Source organism: Clarias gariepinus, chromosome 14 (assembly GCF_024256425.1).
Source record: "Clarias gariepinus isolate MV-2021 ecotype Netherlands chromosome 14, CGAR_prim_01v2, whole genome shotgun sequence".
Classification (NCBI taxonomy): Eukaryota; Metazoa; Chordata; class Actinopteri; order Siluriformes; family Clariidae; genus Clarias; species Clarias gariepinus.
In genome coordinates this window covers 1,713,592-1,734,125 of record NC_071113.1, presented here as the reverse complement: position 1 = coordinate 1,734,125, position 20,534 = coordinate 1,713,592, and the positions used below count along the sequence as shown (strand labels likewise).

The 20,534-nt window shown below is 42.1% G+C and overlaps 1 protein-coding gene across 1 annotated transcript in view; it reads right to left on the bottom strand.

Annotated features, from left to right (window-relative positions):
• The window catches only part of LOC128540805 (SH3 and cysteine-rich domain-containing protein 2-like), a 36,456-nt gene extending 17,905 nt beyond the window's left edge, over positions 1-18,551 (bottom strand). Inside the window, exons 1-6 of the mRNA XM_053510786.1 lie at positions 18,251-18,551; positions 9,554-9,914; positions 6,043-6,137; positions 456-540; positions 248-360; positions 62-131 (exon numbers count right to left, since the gene is read on the bottom strand). Coding sequence (XP_053366761.1) covers positions 62-131; positions 248-360; positions 456-540; positions 6,043-6,137; positions 9,554-9,914; positions 18,251-18,343 — 817 coding nt within the window. The 5' untranslated portion in view covers positions 18,344-18,551. The remainder of the gene's footprint in view (positions 1-61; positions 132-247; positions 361-455; positions 541-6,042; positions 6,138-9,553; positions 9,915-18,250) is intronic.
• Positions 18,552-20,534: the final 1,983 nt, after the last annotated feature.

Here is a 20,534-nt window from a genome sequence, read left to right as displayed (position 1 = left end):
GTTAACGAGGTTCTCTGAGTTCTGTGCGGTTCTGTGTGACTGGGTCATGTCGTTCCTTTACCCTCGGACTCAGGAGCACACTCTGCTTCAGCAACAGCTTCACTGTTTAACTTCTCCTGTCCCTCTTCAATCTGGACCAGACAGAGACATTTCATTACATCTAGTTTCCATTATTACAAAAATATTGTGATTGTAAAAATAATAAATATAAAACGTTGTTTATCTGCAGTTTGAAGGAGAATCTCACCTGTTGACCCGGCGTCTCTGAGATGCTGCTGAAATTCGTTCGGCTCATCTGCGCGAGAGACGTCCCGTATCGCAGCGCTTCATACACAGGGTCCACTGTACCTTTTCCCTGTTCTACACACACACACACACACACACAATTATAATCAATTTTTTATACACATGAAGAGAGCAGCGGTCAGGGACATCAGCAGTTAAAGATCTCTCACCTTGAGTGGGCGGGGCTTCTTTAACGACCGCAAACATCTCGTTAGTAAGCAGTGGAGAGCTGAAGTTCCGCTTGAATGCCCCGGACTGACAGAACAAATAGAGGACAGAGAGGATGTCAAGGGACGAGGAGGGACAGAGTGATAAAGAGACAGAAAGAGGACGCAATAAATAATAAATTCTGTATATTTTAGTGTGTGTGTGTGTGTGTGTTTCAGTCCAATTCTAGGCAGGTGTAATAAAGTACACACGCATCTGCATCAAGGATATACACCTGTTATTTTATTATGCAATTTTTTTAATATATTATAAACTCATCTTTATGCAGATAAACTCTCCACTTCCATTTCACAGTAAAGGGGCAGAACCGTCCGTGTCGTTCTCATCACGGCTAACGCTTAGCTACAACGCTAACCAGCTTCTAACACAAGGCTGAATCCCAAATCCCTCTCTAAGCCCTAATCAATGGCACTACTCACTGTACACCCTACATAGTGCACTAGCTTTCCATTTAACACTACTTGGGATTCGACCCCAGAACCCTGAAGTTAGCGGAGCTGATGAGTGTAAATATACAGTAAATCTGGTGAGTTTCTCAGGACTGTCCACCACCTCCATGGTTTCTTCTACAGAGTACTGTAGAATCACACTCGGGCTGCACCCTGGTGCCTACGACCGCATCACAGCCGCGTCATTTTGCTCAAGTAAGTTAACGTGTGACGGTGAATCACAGCAAAGATCCATCGGTATAGAGGAACATGACGTGGGCCGAATCTAAACAGGAACAAAAAAAACCCACAATTCCATTAAACGAATGAAGAACTTCTCTGGTGAGAAATAACAGCAGTGTTAGTGTACGCTCATCTAGAAACACACACACACACACACACACACACACTCTCTGGATTATCAGCACATGCACATGATTACTCAGCGGGTTACAGAAACAGTGTGAAATGATCTGGTGTAATAAGGGAAGAGAGAGAACGAGAGAGTAATAATAATAAGCGAGTGCGTAATATTGGAGCTCCGACCCTCACGTGTAAAGAAATAACGTCCGCGAGGGACGAGGGAAAAAAACAAGAAAAAAAAACACGAGGTGAGGTCAGCAGTGGTGTATTACTGCTGATACCTAGAAAAAAAAGTGTTTCGCAAAGCAGAAGAGAGAGAGAGAGAGAGAGAGAGATGTTTCTAGAAGCTCTTACTCAGCTCATTATAATCCTCACACTCGACAGCGTGAAAAATAACTTGTGCTCACTCGCTCGGTCCACGACTGCAGACTCCCTCACCGCGGTATTAGACTTAATACTCAAAACGTGTAGGACACGTCACTGTCAGATGAGCATAAAAACCAGGGACATGGACCGGCAATCAGGAGCGCGTGACACGCGGTGCTACACAAGTCAGGACGTCTGTGCGGTAGTGCTCGAACCGCCACCGCGTGATCCAGGTGCGCTCGATCCCGCACGTGCCTCACGTCACTGCTGCTGCTGGTTCAGTCGTGTGCCATCAATTTTATGTCTGTCTCTTCCACAACTAATTGCCTCCCTGGGAATAAACACATTTATTTAATTTAATACAATCGGACATGTTAATTTATGAATGTGGGCCATCTGTGAATTACAAGTGATACTGGAGACACTCTGTGCTGATAATGAGACAAGGAGAGAAAGGACACGGAGAGAGAGAGAGAGAGAGAGAAAGAGAGAGAGAGAGAGGGGTGAAAAAAGAGCATCAGAAACAGAGCCTCATTATCTGCCGTCTAACCTGCACCCGTCTGTCAGTCTCCTCTCAAACTCCTGCTCATTTCGGGGAATTCTATTCTTTTTTCCCTTCTTGCTGCCACTCTCCTGCTCCCTCTCTCTCTCTCTCTCTCTTTTATCTCACAAACATTGCATTGCACTGACTACATCATATATATATATATATATATGTGTGTGTGTAAGGGATTACACCATAATCAATGAGACAGTTTAAATCCTGCAGGTTTGTGTTTCCACACGCCAGCTCCATGTCTGTAAGTCCTCGTACGATCCTCATATGAGAAGACGGGATTCTTTCGCCACGCAAAGTTCATCGCAATCGGCTGCTTATAAAGAGAAACAGTGAGGAAAATCACACACCAATGTACACAACAGTAGAGTTCAGGTGTTAATGGGCTGTAAATCGATCGTTTAATCTGTTCATAATGTGAAGTTTCATATTGCGAGACAAATTGTCCCATAGGAAATAATGTAAATGCAGATAATTCGTGCCAGGCAACCAGAAATATTACCAATATTACCAGTTTCCAACACTAAATTCATATTTTTGCGTATTAAAAACAACCAAAACATGTATAAAAGTCATGTAAATGAAGTGAAATCTGAAATAAATAGACATTAAACCTCTCTTAACCCTAATCCATGATTCCTCTCGGCAGCGGCTGCTTTAAAAAACAAACTGAAAGCGGCTCCCTTTTCTTCTCACTACCGTCCTAGATGACATTATCGGGACCCGCGGTGCGACGTCTCACTAAATCTCGCACGAAATGTAAAAAAGTGAACTCTCTTCGCCCTGTCGTAAACTAGTTTTGATCGGCTCCTGGACGTACGTGTGACTTCAGTCACCTTTAATGCTGACATAAACATTTTCAGTTTTTAACGTGAAAATTCTTGGTGCTGTAATTGAGCTTAACAGCCACTAACACAAATCAACAGCTCAACAAAGACAATGCAGAATCAGGAGCGTCCACTGCATTAAGGCACTTAGGGAGCACTGAAGTGAGGTTCACACCAGTACACAGGTGACTAACCAGTACACTAACCAGTACACTAACCAGTACACTAACCAGATAAAATGCTCAATCCATGAAGGCACTGGTTGTGTGCACACTTGAGAAACACACAAAGGACTCAACAATGAAAAACAAAGAAAGGATTTAAATAGTCTGACAAATCAGGAACATGTCCAAATAATGAAGATGTTTAACACAAAAGCGGAATGTCTGCATTTTTCTCTCCATATTTCCTCCAGGTCTGACATCCAACAGGGTTTTAGGATTTCCTAGAAGAGAATCAGATCTGGAGGATTGGAAACGTGCTGAGGGCGGCAGCAGGTCTGAGCGCATCACATTAGTCCCGTTAACAGATGACAGCTTTATTCTGATTTTTTTACTTTATCAAGTCTTTGAGCTAGCATTTGTAATTTTTTTTTAGCTCAAAATCTTTGTAGCCTGATGTGAGAAGTGCTACGCTCCCTCCCCTAAACATGAGACACACTTTCTCAGCTTCTTTGTAAATGTCACTATGGATCTCTGGCATTATGGTTGCACTCTGTAAACACAGGATAACTGCGACCTTTACACTTCGGGCTTTTGGGAATCATTTTATCTTTGATTTAGGTCATGTTTCCCTTTATTCCCACCGGGACAAAAGCCCCATGTTAACTTTTTTTTTTTAGACATAAACTACCATTGTGAGATGCGAGGGTGGGGGGTAGGGGGGTTCAGGGGGCAAAGGAATCGTTTACATAATTCATGACAAATCTTTCTGCATTTTCTTGACTTTGGGGATGGCTTTGGGTTTCGTCAGGCCGAAGGGAAGGCGAGCTTGAAGAGACTTCTGCAGTTTTTATAAAGGATTAAATCATCAAACGTCAGACATTTCCTCTTAGAGCGGCAGCGTTAAGAAAAGCTGAATTTGAATCAAGTTGAATTTTTAGATAAACGAAGGTTCCCGCTATACTGAAAACACTGCTCCAGGTGCTGTTCCCCCTGAACTGCAGTGAACCATTCAAACACGGCGGCGCAAAACACGCAAATCCCGTCGTGTTCACCAAAGCGTTAGTGCATTCACCATCTGCTGCATGAATCCTAGCCGTGTCAGCCTGCTTTCATTTTTTAAATATAAATAAATCCTGTGATTTTGACTCTCGGTCCTGAATTCCGGATGCTGATTGGTCAGATGGTAGTAATTGTTTTGGTATTACTATGTTCTTAAGGTTTGATTTAGTTTGTTGACCCAGTTAGGTAGTAACCAATTTTCTTCTTTGACTCCTAATAAAGTCTTAGAAGCACACACACACATACTACACACACATACTGGTTATTGCAGCATCCATCTAAAATGGTGTTTCTAAAGACAAATAAAACACCAGTGTAGCGTAGTCAAGAAAAGAAGTGCGGCTCTGGAAACAGAATGCTGTTATTAATCATGCTATTTTAGGAGAGGGTGGAATATTAACATAAGAGACACGGAAAATAGACTGTTTCATGCATGAATGGGTGTGTGTGTGTGTGTGTGTGTGTGTGTGCCAGGAGTAAACCACTCTGGAGGATAATTTACTGTCAGTGCACAGAATAGAAGATGCTGATAAGGTCAAAAAGAGAGAAAGAGAGAGAGTCTTCATGGGAATGAAAAAATTCCCACATGGAGAGGGCATTAAATGTTCTAGACAGGCTTCATGCTTATTTTTAGATCCCTATTAGAACTATAAATAAACTTGCATTTTATACCCAATGCATTGAGATAAATAGACGTTTATATTCTGTTCATACGTACTCCAATCAGCCATGACATTACAACACAAAACATTAAGCCCAGTATTGTATAGGTTCTGCTTGTGCCACCTGGGTAGGTCTAGCCCCTTGGGGCATGAATCCATAAGACCACTAGGAGGTACTAAGCAGATCCTTTGGGTGCTGTGCGTTGCAGGGTGGGGCCGTAGTGGATCAGACTTGTTTGTCTAGTGTATCTCATTGCGCTCGACTGGATTGTAATCTGGTGTGTTTGGAGGCTGGGTCTGCGGCAAGAAGTGGGCAAATGTAAAGATCTAAACGTTTAGGAACGGCTCCAAAAAAATGAGTTCAATGTGACTCGGCCTCCAAATTCTCCAGATCTCAATCTGATTGACATGTCTTTGGGTTGTGCTGGACAAAGTAGTCCGATCCATAAAGGCTCCATCTTGGCCCTGTTAGAACTTAAAGGATTTGCTGCTGACGACTTGGTGCCAGATACCACACACACACACACACACACTCACACACACACCTAAAGAGGTCTATTGGACTCTTCAATGGTCAGGGATGTTTGGGCACTACAAGGAGACACATTTAATATTTAGGAGGTGGTTTTAAGGTTACAATTTGTTTATCTTCCTGATACTGGAACATAAGGAACTAATGAGGTGTCTCTTAAACAAGGTCAGTAAATATGACGGGAAAAAATGCATGTAAAGGCGAGAAAAGAACAAGAGAAAACATAAGCTTTCTGAGCTCGTGAACCGCTGAGCGAGTCCGCTCGAAAAGGTGGCCTCCCACAGTATGGCGTAATCGTGCACGGATCGAACCAGATGTGGAAGCAAAGTGTACCTGAACACGAAAATGTTTAGACATTTCTTCTGACATATCAATAATATTACACATGCATGAAGGATGAAGTTCTTGTTCTCTTCTTCTCTTTGTGTTTACTGGAGGCACACAAACCAACAAGGTGCATACTGCAAACCTGCTGTGTTAAATACCAGTGTGAGAGCAGGGAGGGAGGATCAATTGTTCCTGGGCATGGTATTAACCCATCATACATAGTGTGAAAACTCTCAGAGACTCACCTTTCCATTGCACACCTGCTGTGAAAGTTCCGACGAGCACCACAGATGAGCCGCTATTTTACACGTCCTGCACCGCAAACCCTGCTTTGAATTCCCTAAAACAGAGACAGAAAGAATGGTGTGGGGTTTACTTCCAGATGCCCCCTCCATTTTTCTCCCCAATTTAGTCATGTCTAATTCCTCCCCGTCACTAGGGGGCTCCCACATAAAGGCTTCTACTACAACTCAGTCGGAAGGGCTTTCCCGTGTTTCCTCTGAACCATGTGAAGCCAGCTGACCGCATCTTTTCAAACTGCTCGCTCACGCATTGTTGGGGACGGCGTAACACACTCGGAGGACAGCGCTATCCGCTCCTTCTGCTTACGTGAGCTCACAGACGCCCCTGATTGGCTGTAGAGCCGTGATTGATGTGGGAGCACAAAGTACCTCTCATCCCTCCCCTCTGAGAGCGATCACCAGCGATCTCCAGATGATAGTGCAAGCCCTTTACCACTGCGCCACTCGCTTCCAGATGATTAACAAACTTAAAATAGCAATCATATTCAAATGTTGAAATATTTTGAAGATATTTAGTTAAACACGCTTTCAGGACTGGGTTTATTTTAGATTGTGTTCATCAGGACTATCCAAATTGCCTTTTTTATTTTTATTACTCAAAGAACAAAGAATAGGAGAGGTGTGCACCGCAGCTTTAGTATTTTTTTGTGTCTTCTATTACTTTGGAGGGTTTTCTACTTTCAGTATCCTTCTCACAACGTGAAATACATGTTTAACTGGGTTACGGTCAGAGATCTCCAGGTTTCGAATCCTTCGCCACGGGTCTCTTGTTTCTATTGACATTTAAATTATAATGTTTCTGCTTTTTTTATCAACAGGCTGTGTGCTTTCACTTTGTTTTAGCATCTTTCATTTTCCCCTCCTGCCATGTTTTCATTTTAGTTTGTGAAAGAATGCATGAGTTTCTCAGTCTAAAGACATCAAGCGCAATCCATCCACCGCAGATCCTTCTGGAATAATATCATCAAAACCCCAAATTAAAGCAAATGTTCAGCTCGTTCAGTGTGTGGCGTGTAGAATGTTTAGTCACTTTTCCTTTGTCGTTAGTAATAACTTTATCTGTGATAGGTCCATAAATTTCGGAACAAATGTAAATGTTTTGGCATTTGTCCTCTATACACGACCACCATTGAATTTGAAATGAAACACTCACGATATGAGCCAAGATGAGTCAAGACTTTCAGCTTTAATTCATTGTGGTGGTGTACAGAGGACAAATATCTAAGAACCTATCTTTGTTCCAAAATTTCTGGGCCTGGCTGTATATTGGCTGGCACTCTGACAGAGAAGATTGTAGCACTGGAGCGCAGCCAGACTTCAGGGAGGGTTAAAGCGAGTAATAGCAGTGTAACTTCTGTAAGGAAAAGTAGGGCCCTCACAGCAGGGCGAGTGGGTGACGGTACAGCTACAGTTAAATGAGCCGCATCATACTGGTAGACCAGGTGCAGCAAGTATTAATAATGATAATCTAACCATCACACAAAAACACAGACACAAATTTAATGCATTCAAGGTTCTAATACTGAAGCAAAATGATCTAGGAATAAGACCAGCACAGACACATGGACATCAATAACATGTAGCAGTGATGCCCTTATGATTTTTTTTCCTTGTGCCATTGTACCTAAGTAAACTGAATCTTCGATCAGAAGGTGCAGACTATTTGTTGGTGCCTTATACAATAAAATAAACAAACACATTTATACAAAGTTTAACCATCCCGATGTTTAGGTCCTTACTGTTGTTTCACTTTCTCTCTCTCTCCATCAAGCTAAATTTGATGCTATTGAGCTCCCAACCCCTTCTGCCTTCCACCCAGTCTGGTGCATCCTGGTGCCCAACTTCTGGTTGGAGTTCTCATCACACAAACAGTGTCTGCTGCTTCCTCATGCCTCATCTCTGGTTGCATAGTATACATTTATGATGAATTGCATTGATACAAACTATTTCACTATGATGACTTATGACTGCAATCGCTTGGCTTATACAGTTATTTTAGACAGTTAGCGTTATAAACGTGAACAAGCGGATGAAGTTGCTGTGGTGTTGGTAGTGAATGTAGGCTTTGAGGTTCTTGGGTGAGAATGCGTCAGCTATAGGAGGGGTGTTTGGTCAGGTCTGTGGTCTCAACATTGAATTCCAAAAGGACTGGACAGACACAGATGAAGCCATTCCATTTCTATTGAGCTTGGAGAAACATGCTTACCTCATATTCACATGCTGAGAAACAAACTCTTGTTGCCACAGAGACTCTTTTTTGTGTCTGACACACTGGGGGAAAACGGTTTGTCTTTGCTAGTTTTAAAAACTGGTTATGATATTGTAATATAAAAGAATCAGTAAGAGACTGAATAAAGGCTTTTTAAAGTAATGTTTGTGTGTTTTAAGTGTTGGAGTGTTGTTAGGCCAACAATAATATACCAACTTCATCAATGGGCTACAATGGAAAACAACTTACTGTTTTGAGTTAAGAGAAAGTTGGGGTAAGTCAAAGGTGGAGAAATCTAATTAATTGAGCCTGACTTAAAAATTTTAATTACAAGTTGAGTCAACTTAAGATTTTGAACTGGATACATGTTGTGTCAACTAAACAGCATTATAAAATATTTAGTTTGGCCAGCACATTCCTCTAAAAGTTGAGTAAATTAAAAAATAAATTATTGTTCTTCAATTGTACTTTCAACCTCAGAACTTGGCCGGTCTTTCCACAAATGAAGTGTATTTGGATAGTTGTCTTGCTGCATGACGAAGTACCAATTCTTACTGCTAATTATTTATTTGTATCTTTGTGTTATTTTGTCTATATTTTTGCTCTTGAGGTTTTTTAAATTGAAAAATTTAACCCCCGGCGTTAAAATCGAGCATTTTTCTTGCGTTCGTAGCGTCCGGTGAGCGCGGATCAAGCGCAGAGTGTTTTCTACACATAGGAGTCAATGAGAGTGTTCACACGGGCTTTGGTGATGTGCGTTTGTCTGGCTGCTTGTTTATACGGCATTAAAAAAACGTTGCATGCAGCTTTTTCATGGCGTTCAAAACCCAACGAACGCAAGGAAACCGCTTCTAGTGCGTTTTCCTAACATTAATTTTACGCTTCCTTTAATCCGACGTTGTGCAGTCAAAGAGTGAACCCAGTAGCGGCGGGCTTTCATATCCAGTTCCCGACACACTGCCCCCACAGGTTAAAACACAAACTACAATTTGGGCTGCAGGCTGACGTTAGACAGAGACAAACGAACGCCGGTGTAAAAGTCAATCAAGCGCCTACAAAACGCAACATAAACGTCTAGGACGTCCAGAGCACGTCCGTTTATCCAAAAATTTAACGCCCGCTTAATGTAATACAATTTGAGTATACGTTACACATTATGATAAAATACGATATTTTTCTCAGTGATGATGTTTAGTATTTTTTAATGTAATTGTCAATTTTACTGTAAATAGTAAGCATGTATACCTGTTATCATTTGCTTGCACTGCTGACAGACAGTGGGTCGGCGAAACACATATTCCAGAAAACAGTGTGTTTTCTGTACGCGTGGCTGAGGAGGAGGCGGAGTGTTGGAGTTAGCTGACAGGGATGGGCTTGAGGAAGGTGAAAGCGAAGTCAGAGACAAGTTCGGACTGATGGATGGGGACCGGTCGAGGGTCAGAGTGCAGTCACAGAAGGGAGACTCAATGATTGAGGAAGGATCCTCAGTAGTGATGACACTGTCATCAGGGGGCAGGATCTCGATGTTTGACCGCTGGAAGAAGTTCTCCACGCTTTTGCTCCGCATCATTGTCTTGAATGACAGGGAGCGCTTCAGTTTCTGGAGCTGGAGAAAGATGGAGAGAGACAGAGAGATAGAGATTTGAAAATGCATTAATAAACTGTTCTATAGTAACAAGACAGTGCTGGATAAGGTAAGAAACGCCCAGCTACTGGCTCTGAGTTGAGTCTAAGGCTTGGTTAATGAAAAAGTTCAGGTCCTGATGGTTATTAGTTCGTAACTGGTAATAATGTCATCTTCGTGGTTCCACAGGTGTCTCCTTTAGGTCCATTGCTTTTTCCAAATAAATACTACATTAGGTTGTTATCCATTTTTCCATCTAGGAACTTTAAGGCCAGTGGTTAGCATTTTATTTATTCCTATTTCAGACTGTGGTATGACCTCAGTAAGAACATTCACACACACACACACACACATTAGGGGCAATTTGGGAACAGAAATTCAGCTAATCTGTATGAAACCCACCAAACAAACAAGATGTACCCCGAGGTGGGAATTGAACACGGACCCTGGTGGTGGAAGGCGATAGCACTAACCTCTACACAACCATAATCAAATATTTTTTTGTGTGTGTGTGTGTGTGTCCCAGTACACCCTGTTTATTAATTCCGCTTATAAAGTGACAAAAGAGAGAGAGAGGCAAAATCCTGAAATACAAGCTGCAAATCAGTTTCATTACAGGTTTTTTTAATACCAAAACAATTATTCCAAGCCCATGTGCACGTATAAGCACACACACACACACACACACACACGCGTTGTTTGCAGCTGCTTTTAAAACAGAAGCTCTAAAAATAGAGTCAGAGATGCACAGATAAATTAATGATAGCGTGGCAGGCTTTTTAAATTGTGCACGTGCACACAGAAGCACACACACACACACACACACACAGAGAAGTGTATGTAAAAGGAGTTCGAAAAAGATTAAGCTTTAATCCACTCTAATCCTCTTCTATGATCCTGAAATATAAAAACAGCTGAAGGAGGTTTTCATCCTAAACTCAGTGTGACACCACGAAGATGTGGAGGTCTCTCTCACACACACACACACACACACACACACACACACACACACTGTCTCCCTCAGACATAAACGTTTAAAAATCTACAGTAAAATAAACCAGAGGTTCTCAGATGGCAAACGTGTAAATAAAAACTCCACTCTCATGCGAAAAGAAAGCAAGATGTTTCAGAGTCTCTGTAGAAAGAAGGAGTGTGTGTGAGTGTGTGTGGATACTGAAGGGTTCGAAGCTTCGTATAAAGCGCTCTTACTGAAAGGAGCATTTCACTCTGGATGAGAAACTCTTGGTGTTCTAAAGAGGCACGCATTAGAGAACCCTTAAAAAAGTGAAACACGTGAAACTAAATCAGCTGCCTCGTGAGGTCGCGCAGCTACAACCGGGTCGCTAACGTGTAGCAGCTCCTCCGCACAGAACTTAGCATTCGAGCGCATTAATTACACTGTAGGAATTTAATGAACAAATTTATTCTGACTCAAGGTCGCATGCTGGGTTAAGCTACACTAATTACCCCAAATCCCTGCAAATTACACAATATAACAGACTACAATAGAACTTCTCCAAACAACTTATAAGATACTAACTATTACACAAACATGATGAAATGATCATGTTTAAAGGTGCAGTAGGTGAGTTTATTATAATAACAGATATTAAATGTCTCCTTTTGCTCTGCGAGCTTTCTGCGTCCTATCCTGGGACATGGACATGAGTCATGGACATGAGCTGTCTCTGTATATGGGAATCAAACATCGAAAAAAAATTACACTGTACAGTACATGTGACAAATAACTGAATATTATTTGTTATTAAATACATATACACAAACACGACGTTGTCGAGTCCAGTCCTCCGGTGTGGCGTAAAAACCCTGAACTGGTGCAGAACGACTCCCTGAGTATCCTTCCTAAAAGATGAGTGTGATTATCAATCATTACATCATACAGGTGTGGAAAAGTGAAGACGTTTACTGAGTGTGTTGGGAGGATGATTTATACGAGCGAGTCTGGAATTCCTGCACTCACTCCTGGGACGTCCTGTACAGCTCGACACCCCTGTGTGTGTTCCGGTGTCAGTGGGAGGTCCCGGCACCCGGCCACCGGCCACCGATGGAGTAGGTATAGGGGTGCCAACACTTTGTGAAACATAACAAATGGGTTGAAATCAATATGTGTACACACAGAAAAGTGACCCGTATGTCAGGTGCGGATTTGTTTCAGTGTGTAATGGCCGTCATTACTTTATCTGTGTGTGTGTGTGTGTGTGTGTGTGTGTGTCGGGTTACATCTCGGCTGAAACAACAACATCAGTTACCATCATTCAGGCTGGCAGGAGCTGTGTATGGTTGTGTGTGTGTGTGTGTGTGTGTGTATGAGTGTGTGTGTGTGTGTGTGTGTGAAAGTGAGGGAGATTTTGTGGGTAACGTTAAATGTGTATTTTTGTACAATATGGTGAAGGATAAAACAACTGTGTTATTAAAACTGGGATCCACATTATTCTGATTGTTGATTATTTTCCGTAAAGGAATCAGATGTCACGAGTAAAACGTCACAATATCTTCATGAGGAAATGAACATTGGAGAGTGGTTTCATGTTTCAGTAATTCCACCTAAATCCATAACCTGCATGTGGAGAAACAGACCAGATAAAAGAGACGAGCACAGTTTCCCTAAAAAAAATCGGGGCTGTAAATATAAATACATGTCACAGATGAGACAATAAATCCTCCCATCAGCCCCCCGAGAGACATCGGATTTGATTAGATAAGATTTCTTTTCCCTGGAGCTCCAGTCTGATTTCTTCATTATCACTGAAGAAAAAAGAAAGGAACCTTGCAACAAGGACGAAAACAATGATGAAAAAAAAAGAGGATTATAAAGGACATGAAATGTCACCCAGTCGCAGGGGAACAAAAGATATCACTCCATCCGTCTCCGTCTGCTGTCCAGATTATTCGGTGTCTGAAACTGTGCTGTGAACAAAACACTCGCTCTGGTTGCATCACCCAGTGTCCCGACCTTAACGGCTTTTATTATACCAACCAAATGAATAAGCTGCTGAACGACCTTTATCGTACCGCTTTTCTTTCACTGCATATTAGGAGTATGCTGATTATTGAATCATACTCACTATTAATTATAATAAAAAAGAATTTCATTCATATTTCATCATAAAACCACTACAACAACCGTCTGTACGTTTCGCGGCGTCTCTGTGACTTATATGGTAAGGACTTTTGTTCTTTTGACCAAAAGCTTACATATACTCTCACTTTGCTGATAAGAAACAGAGAACTTTAAATTCACCATGCATGTGTGTGTGTGTGGTGTGTGTGTGTCAGTGTATCGAGGTATAAACTGTTAAACTAAATAAAATGGGAGAGTTGCATCAGGAAGAGCACCGGTGTAAAACCTGAGCCAAGTTGTTGTGCGGATCAAATGGTCCGCTTTAGACAACACCAACAACAACAACAACACCAGCAAACCAAGGACAGGATCATGGGCACCCGAGGCACACCCATGCCCGTGAGGACCAAAGATCAGACCCTCAAGTCTCATTCCACAGAAAAGCCAATGCGGCACCAATCACCAAAAAATCCTCAGTGCTGCCTATGATAGTAAGCCACCACGCAAGGGGCGGGGCAGGCACATGTTGCTCACCCAGCTTCCAAACACCTGAGATCCCAATCTGATGGAGCATCCATAGGATACACCGGAAAAACAAGTCACAGAGGGCCCAGACTGCAACCCAAAGCACCCATATAACTGGCTGCCAGTGTCCTCGTGCTGGACACCAGTGATGTTGTGGATCTTTGTTGTAGCAGTTTCTGGCTTTGAACTGCTGAAGTGAAACCTGATGATGAAACATGTTTCTGGTCCAAATGGATGGTGGTGTGAAAGGGATCTTCTGCTGCGATGATAATTAAACTTACTCATTTAAAACTCTTATTTTATTTGTTTTAGAAGTTGTTAGAACATGAAAATATATCTACGGTCATGTACATATAATTGTCATATAATAATATAAGCTTGAAAAAAGGGTTCGGAGTCTTGCACTGTGTAGTACACTCGTAGATATATACTGATCCATATTACAGTCGTGAAACCTCCAGTGTAGTTGTGAAAATCAATACAATGCACAAACTGACAGATTTTCAACCATAGTCATGAAATACCGAAGCTGCTGCTGAAATAGGGCTTGGCCGCTCCAAATCAGCACTTCTCTGTAGCACGCTCATAGAAAAAATCTTGTGTTGTGCAAGAAATAAATAACCGAAGCGTACACTCGCAAATCCTCTATCATCCTCTTGTCACCATGTCTGAAAGGTTTTCTAGGGGAAACACAGGAGGTCTGTGGCTTCACGCGCAGATCATTGTGCAGCTTGGTTACTTGATTATTCCCACAGTAGACATAAACACAATTCAGATGTCTGTATACAACACGAATTAGCACAATTTTGTTCCCGGAGTGGCCGCGGTGTGCCGGTACCATGCCCTCTTGTACGTTAGCAATTTTTATCAAAAAGGGTTAGACTGATATTAAGTGGGGTTTAGAAAGTCGATGCGGTACCTATCAGTCCGACGCTTCATGTTGATGAACTGCTTGATGGGTTGGACTTAATCAAATGGTATCGGCTAATTCCCTCCACTCCAATGTCTCACACAAAACAGACAGAAACTCCCAATCCATTTGGGTAGCGCTTAGTTATCACTCTTAAATTTGGGTTGTTTGGCACTTCAAAGACGTAGTGGTTTGCACTGGGGCCTCGTGCATCCAGGGTATGAGGTACCCTGCCTCGAATAGTCTCCAGACCCCCAGCGACCCGGTACAGGATAAGCGGTTTAGAAGATGAATGTATGAATCAATGCTGTTGCTTATTTAGGTGACATGACTGTTTATAGTAATAATTGGTAGCAGCATTTAGGGCTATCCTGAGATAGAAGGGACTCACAGCAAACCCAATAAAATGTGCAACTGGAGGGGTGGACATTTGGAATCTGGGCTCCACATGGGCCATGGACAGATGTGTCCACAAACAGAAACAATTAGCACCTGCTCTAAACCCAAAGCCAAAAAAGCGCGTGAGGTGGATGAGAATTGGAGATCCACTGTGGTATTCTCCTGACTTTTATTTCCCTTTTTTTTCTGCATACTGATAAACGAGGCGGGACAAACCAGCAGACAGTGTACGACGATTCTCAAAGATGTCCTTGTCCTGCACCCATACTCATTTGTGTCTCTTTGTGCTTTCAGGGACTCCAGTAACCAGCGAGTCAGAGATCGATCCTCGATCCACCAGTTCCTTGGTAAATCATGGCCTTCCATGGTGTTTAAGAACAATTTCAGTAGACTGATAATGAAAGCTGGTGCATAATGTTAGACTGCCTGATGGTCTCCAAGCTCCTTCACTAAAGTGCCGTTACAGTTCTGCTGATTTCATGATGATCTAGGGACAATATGATAAACATCTTTTATTGTACTGTAGCAAGGATCCAGTTTTCACATCTGCAGCTGGACACAAGATTAACGGTTTATAGTTTTCCTGCACTTGGAGAAGTTTGCGTGGTTGAAATCACCCAGAATAATGATAGGAGAGTTAAGGTGGTAATTTACCAGCTGTGTGACTTGATCAGACAGCTGCTGGTGTGCTTCTGAGGAGCAATGTACACACACATACACACACAAACACCAGCTACAATTACAGGAGAGACCTTTCAAGGAGAGAAGGATGGAATACAAACTGATGGCGTGGACCTGCTGGCCATCAGAGCTTCATTGTGGACCAATTACTGTTCACATGGAAAACACACTCCACTATATTTTGACTTGTTTGTGAATCTCTCTCATCTTAAACAAGTGTAGTCCTGGTAGATCCAGCAAACAACACAGGGCTTTCAGGAATCAGCCATGTCGCGACAATTCAGATAGAAGAGGAACGTTAAACTCCTGCTTTGTCTGGAGGACTGTTCGGAGTATTTGGTCGCTTTCTTTGACAGACCCGTTCTTTCCTCTTTACATTTGTTTTGTACTGGTTCTGCTCATTGCTTGTACCACGGCTCCTGTACAATACCACGTTCTCTCTTTTATTCTCTTCAATTGGTCTTGCGCGGCTTCGACAGACAGCTGCATGTTGGTTTATCATGAACGGCAAAAAGGTATAACAAAAATATTTAAATGTTCACCCGCGTACAGGTTTTGTCAGGAACACCAGCACACACTCTGAAGCCCCGTGACTAGACATTGCTCTATTCATGGTTTTTTTTATGTCTGTTCCACAAAACCCTTCATATCTCAGCACAGAGCAAACCGACAATCACTTCTGAGATCTCTGTCACAGTGTTTTATTCAGTTCAATCTATAAATAATATTATTCTCTTCCAGATTCTGTGCACGACTTTCTTTCAAGGCACATAACACACACACACACACTCACACAAAATAAAAACCTTTCCATTAAAATACACATGAAAATGACACACAATTCGTTTTCTTTAAGGTATTCCTGAATCATGTTCTTCCTTTAATTCTTCAATCTCTTAATCCCTGATTCTTTCTTGCAGTTTTTTTCTTGCCGTCCTGCTTCCTTCCCTACGTCACCTTCAGCTCAATCTAGTTCTGTACTTCTGTACACTAGCTGTGTTTACATGCACCATACTTCTTCCATCTGATATACATCTCTCTGATTAGAGATTCTGATGTGTATTTTCATGCTGAAAGCATTTAATCAGAATATAACAGCGGTTTCATTCGTGTTTAATCTGTCAGAAATATAAAGGAACAGCAGACAAGTTTCTCCCGACTTTGAGTTGAAGTTGTCTGTACTCGTATTGTAACTTGCACACGGTTATATTTCACATCTTTACCAGCATTATGGCTGATTAAGAGAATCAGCGCTTATCTGTGACTGAAATGTACATAAACTGTGAGCTAATCAGTAGGAATGGGAATCGCCAGGGATCACACAATATGTAATTTACAAATATTCTGATTAAATATTTAACTTTTTTTTTTTAGATTTCATTTTAATTCTAAAAAAATTTAGCAAATAATTTGCTTCAAGATGCTGTGCTGCCAGCCAATGGGTGAAATGTAGATTATAGAGGAAGTATGTGAATTGCCACATGAAAGAATTGTGATATATAACTGTAACGATTTTTTCCCATCTCTACTAATCAGCCCTCCTTCCTCTTCTAAAATCTCATGTAGCAGAACTGGCTGGTTTTCAGTGCGATTGGCCGTGAACGGTGATCAGATGATCAGCCACAGATATAAACCGTTCTGTACCGGAGCTTCAGAGTGACGCAACAGAGACACATTGTTATGGCGTTACATCATCAAGGAATTGTGTGCACTAAAAGCCTCCGATCTGCCTTTATCTCCAAACTCTGTGAGCGAATTAGTCTCAAACCCACGTATTACACACACTTACACCAGCAAGAGCGCTAATTAATCTTAAATTTAATCGGAGAGTTTTGAGACTTTAGGGGCGTTCGAGGGATTAAATAACCACCTCGTCACAATTTCTTCATAATCCTGCAGTGGATTTATGAATCTTGTTTATAATCCATTTCCCTCCCGTGTGGAAGGAGTGAATTATTTGCTAAGTTTGTTTAGAAATAATAATGATGGTGGAAGTTTTGTGTTGAATTTTATGACAAGTTAAATGTTAAACTCTTGTATTTGAAGTTAGTGTTTAAATGCTGCGCTTGGGTTTTAAGTGGAAAAAACTAATGATATAATGTTAATTACACATTAAACTTGTTTAAAGGATATAATCGAGGGAAATTTAATATTGCATTGGGATATTTATAAAATCGTGATATAGAATTGAAATTTTAATGGAATCAGCAGCGAGGTATCGCGATAATATCGTATCAGGAGGTGATTCCCGTCCCTGAGAGTTATTTGACAGGTTTCCAGCTGGAGGTTCAGTGCGATCGGGCCGGATCGGGTCAGACTGATCGAGGTGGGTACAGGACACACTTCTCTTCACACTGCACTATTGTTCTCATTATTTCGACCACATTGTCTTATTGCTGGTCAGGTCAGTCGGTGCTGCAGTCCATCAGTGCAGCCTCACACACTGACTGTTCTGCTCCTGATCTAACACTCAGACACAAAAGATAAAAAGATCTAATTCACATCTTATTCAGTCAAGAAAGTAAATTGTAAAAATAAAATAACTGATGCTCCATGGTGTAAACCATCAACACCACACACACACACACACACACACAGGTCTAACTGAATGAAACCCTTACATTTTTATCAGTATTTATTTTAACGTGAAAACGACACTGTCGCGTCTTAACGAGTCCCGGTTCGTAAAGGCGCGCTCTCCCGCCCGCGCGCTCTCCTTACCTTGGACTCGGGCCGGTCGGTACCGGAGCCCGGGGAGCGCTGCGGGACCCGGTGCTGCTGCTGCTCGCTCTCCTTCTCTCCGTTCTCCGTCATCTTTATTCTTCTTCTTCCCGAACGCGAGACGACGCGTTCCTTTTTCTGTTGAATTAACGGAAAGAGCGCGCGCTCTGACGCAGTTTCACCTCCTAACGTCACCGGGCTGCGCGCGAGACTCGCTTTAAACACAAAGCCAAAGCGCCATAAAGTCCGTTAATAGGGGAAGATCAAAGTCTTCGTGACGTCATCGGAGATAAATACATGTGTCTCTTTAATGCTTCATTGTAGCGGCTGCTTTAAAAAAACAAACAAACAAACAAACAAACAATTATTCCGTCCTTTGATGAGACCAACTGCTAAAATATTTCGCGTTAAAGAGGCAAAGTGCACACACACACACACACACACACACACCACTACTCTACTCGCCTCTCGCGCTCTCAGAACTTTCAGCACGCGCCCTTCGCTGGTAATTGGACACAGTAATGTGATGACGTCAGAAAACGAGGCGGGGCTTCGCTTCCAAACCGCACGCGCTGCTAATATACTGCACGTCCATCCATCTGAAACCCTTCTGTAGTCTAGAGACCGTGCTGCTGATGGGGATGATTGTATTTATTCACATCTTTTCACCACCGTTCCATCAACACACACACACTACCAGAAATTTGGAAACAGCAGTTAGACTAACCTGTCTGTTTTTGGACTGTTGGAGAAAACCTGAGTACCCGAAGGAAACCCGAGGAGAACACGCAAACTCCATGCACACAGACCCCCAGGCAGGAATCGAACCCTCAACCCTGGAGGTGCAAGATGACAGTGCTAAGCACGTCGCAACCACGCCGCCAATATGCAGCGCTAGCTCGGGAAAAATTAAGGCTAAGTGAGGTTTAATATCTATTTATTTCATATTTTACTTCATTTACATGTCTTTTCTAAATGTTTTGCTTGTTTTAACATGCAAAAATACGATTATAGTGTTGGGAATTGGTAATATTGGTAATAATTTTGGGTGGCTGGAACGGATTATCTGCATTTACATTGTTTCCGATGGGACAATCCGCTTCACAATACGATATTTCACCTTAATATATTTCACCTCTGGAATGGATTCAATTTGTATGCTGAGGTACCGCTGTAACTACATAACACAAAAATGGGTTACATCATAAAATGGGTTATGTGCTAAAGTCCCAACCCACCTGTCTCACCCTAACCTGCTGTCAGGCCCTGGTGGCTGAGAGGGTTTGTAGCCCCCCGAGACACCCCCCAAACACCCCTCCAAACAAAGTCTCACAATGAAACTGTATTAACTGTGTGCGTCACCAGCGAGAAACATATCAGTGTCTCTCAGGACACACAAAGGTGACCTGTCTCTCTCTGAGCCAGAAAACACAACAATATTTTTATTATGAGATGACCAAATCACTTAAGCCTACGTGAGCATAAACACACAAGTCAGTCTAATCACTTTAATAGCAACCACACACACATACACACACACATTAACTTATATATTAAAGGACTAGCCGAGGTGATTATAAAACCAAGATGCGTGAAAGTTTGATTCCAGTCTGTCTGCAGAAACACTAATAATAACAGCACACAAGACAACACATCAAAAGAATAGCTTCATCTCTGTCCCCAGTGGACCCTGTGAATCACACACACACACACACACACACACACACACACACACACACACACAAACATCTCATCTTCTCCAGCTCCTCCAGGTAATGTTCCCCCTGTCTCCCCTTCTATTTTCTCTCCATAGCGAGTGGAACCCAACGTACTTGTCTCCGAGGCCCCGTGACCGGGGGTGACCTCACCGTAGCAAAAATGTATGGCTCTGCCTCCACCGTCCTTCACATTTACAGCTTCTGATTCTTTTTTTTTCTTTAACCAATTCCGAACCACAAAGCTCCTTCTCATGTAACATTTACCTTGTATGAGCATCATTATCACTTCATCTTTTCTGACTCTGTCTCTTCACAACAATTATTTCCATCCAGAGTTACATCAATTTTTGGCTGGGATCTTGTATTAATGATGAGAGGTCAAACCACTTTTCCAACATCCCAAAGACTTCCAGTGTGGTTAACGTCCAAACCCATGAAAATGATTCCTCATGCTCACAGAAGCACTCTTTCACTGTCTAGGAATATGTTCGTTTCATCAGAGGAAAAAAAAAACCCCAGATAACCTGGTGATTCAGTACATTCAGGTGGTCAGCTGACTTAATTTC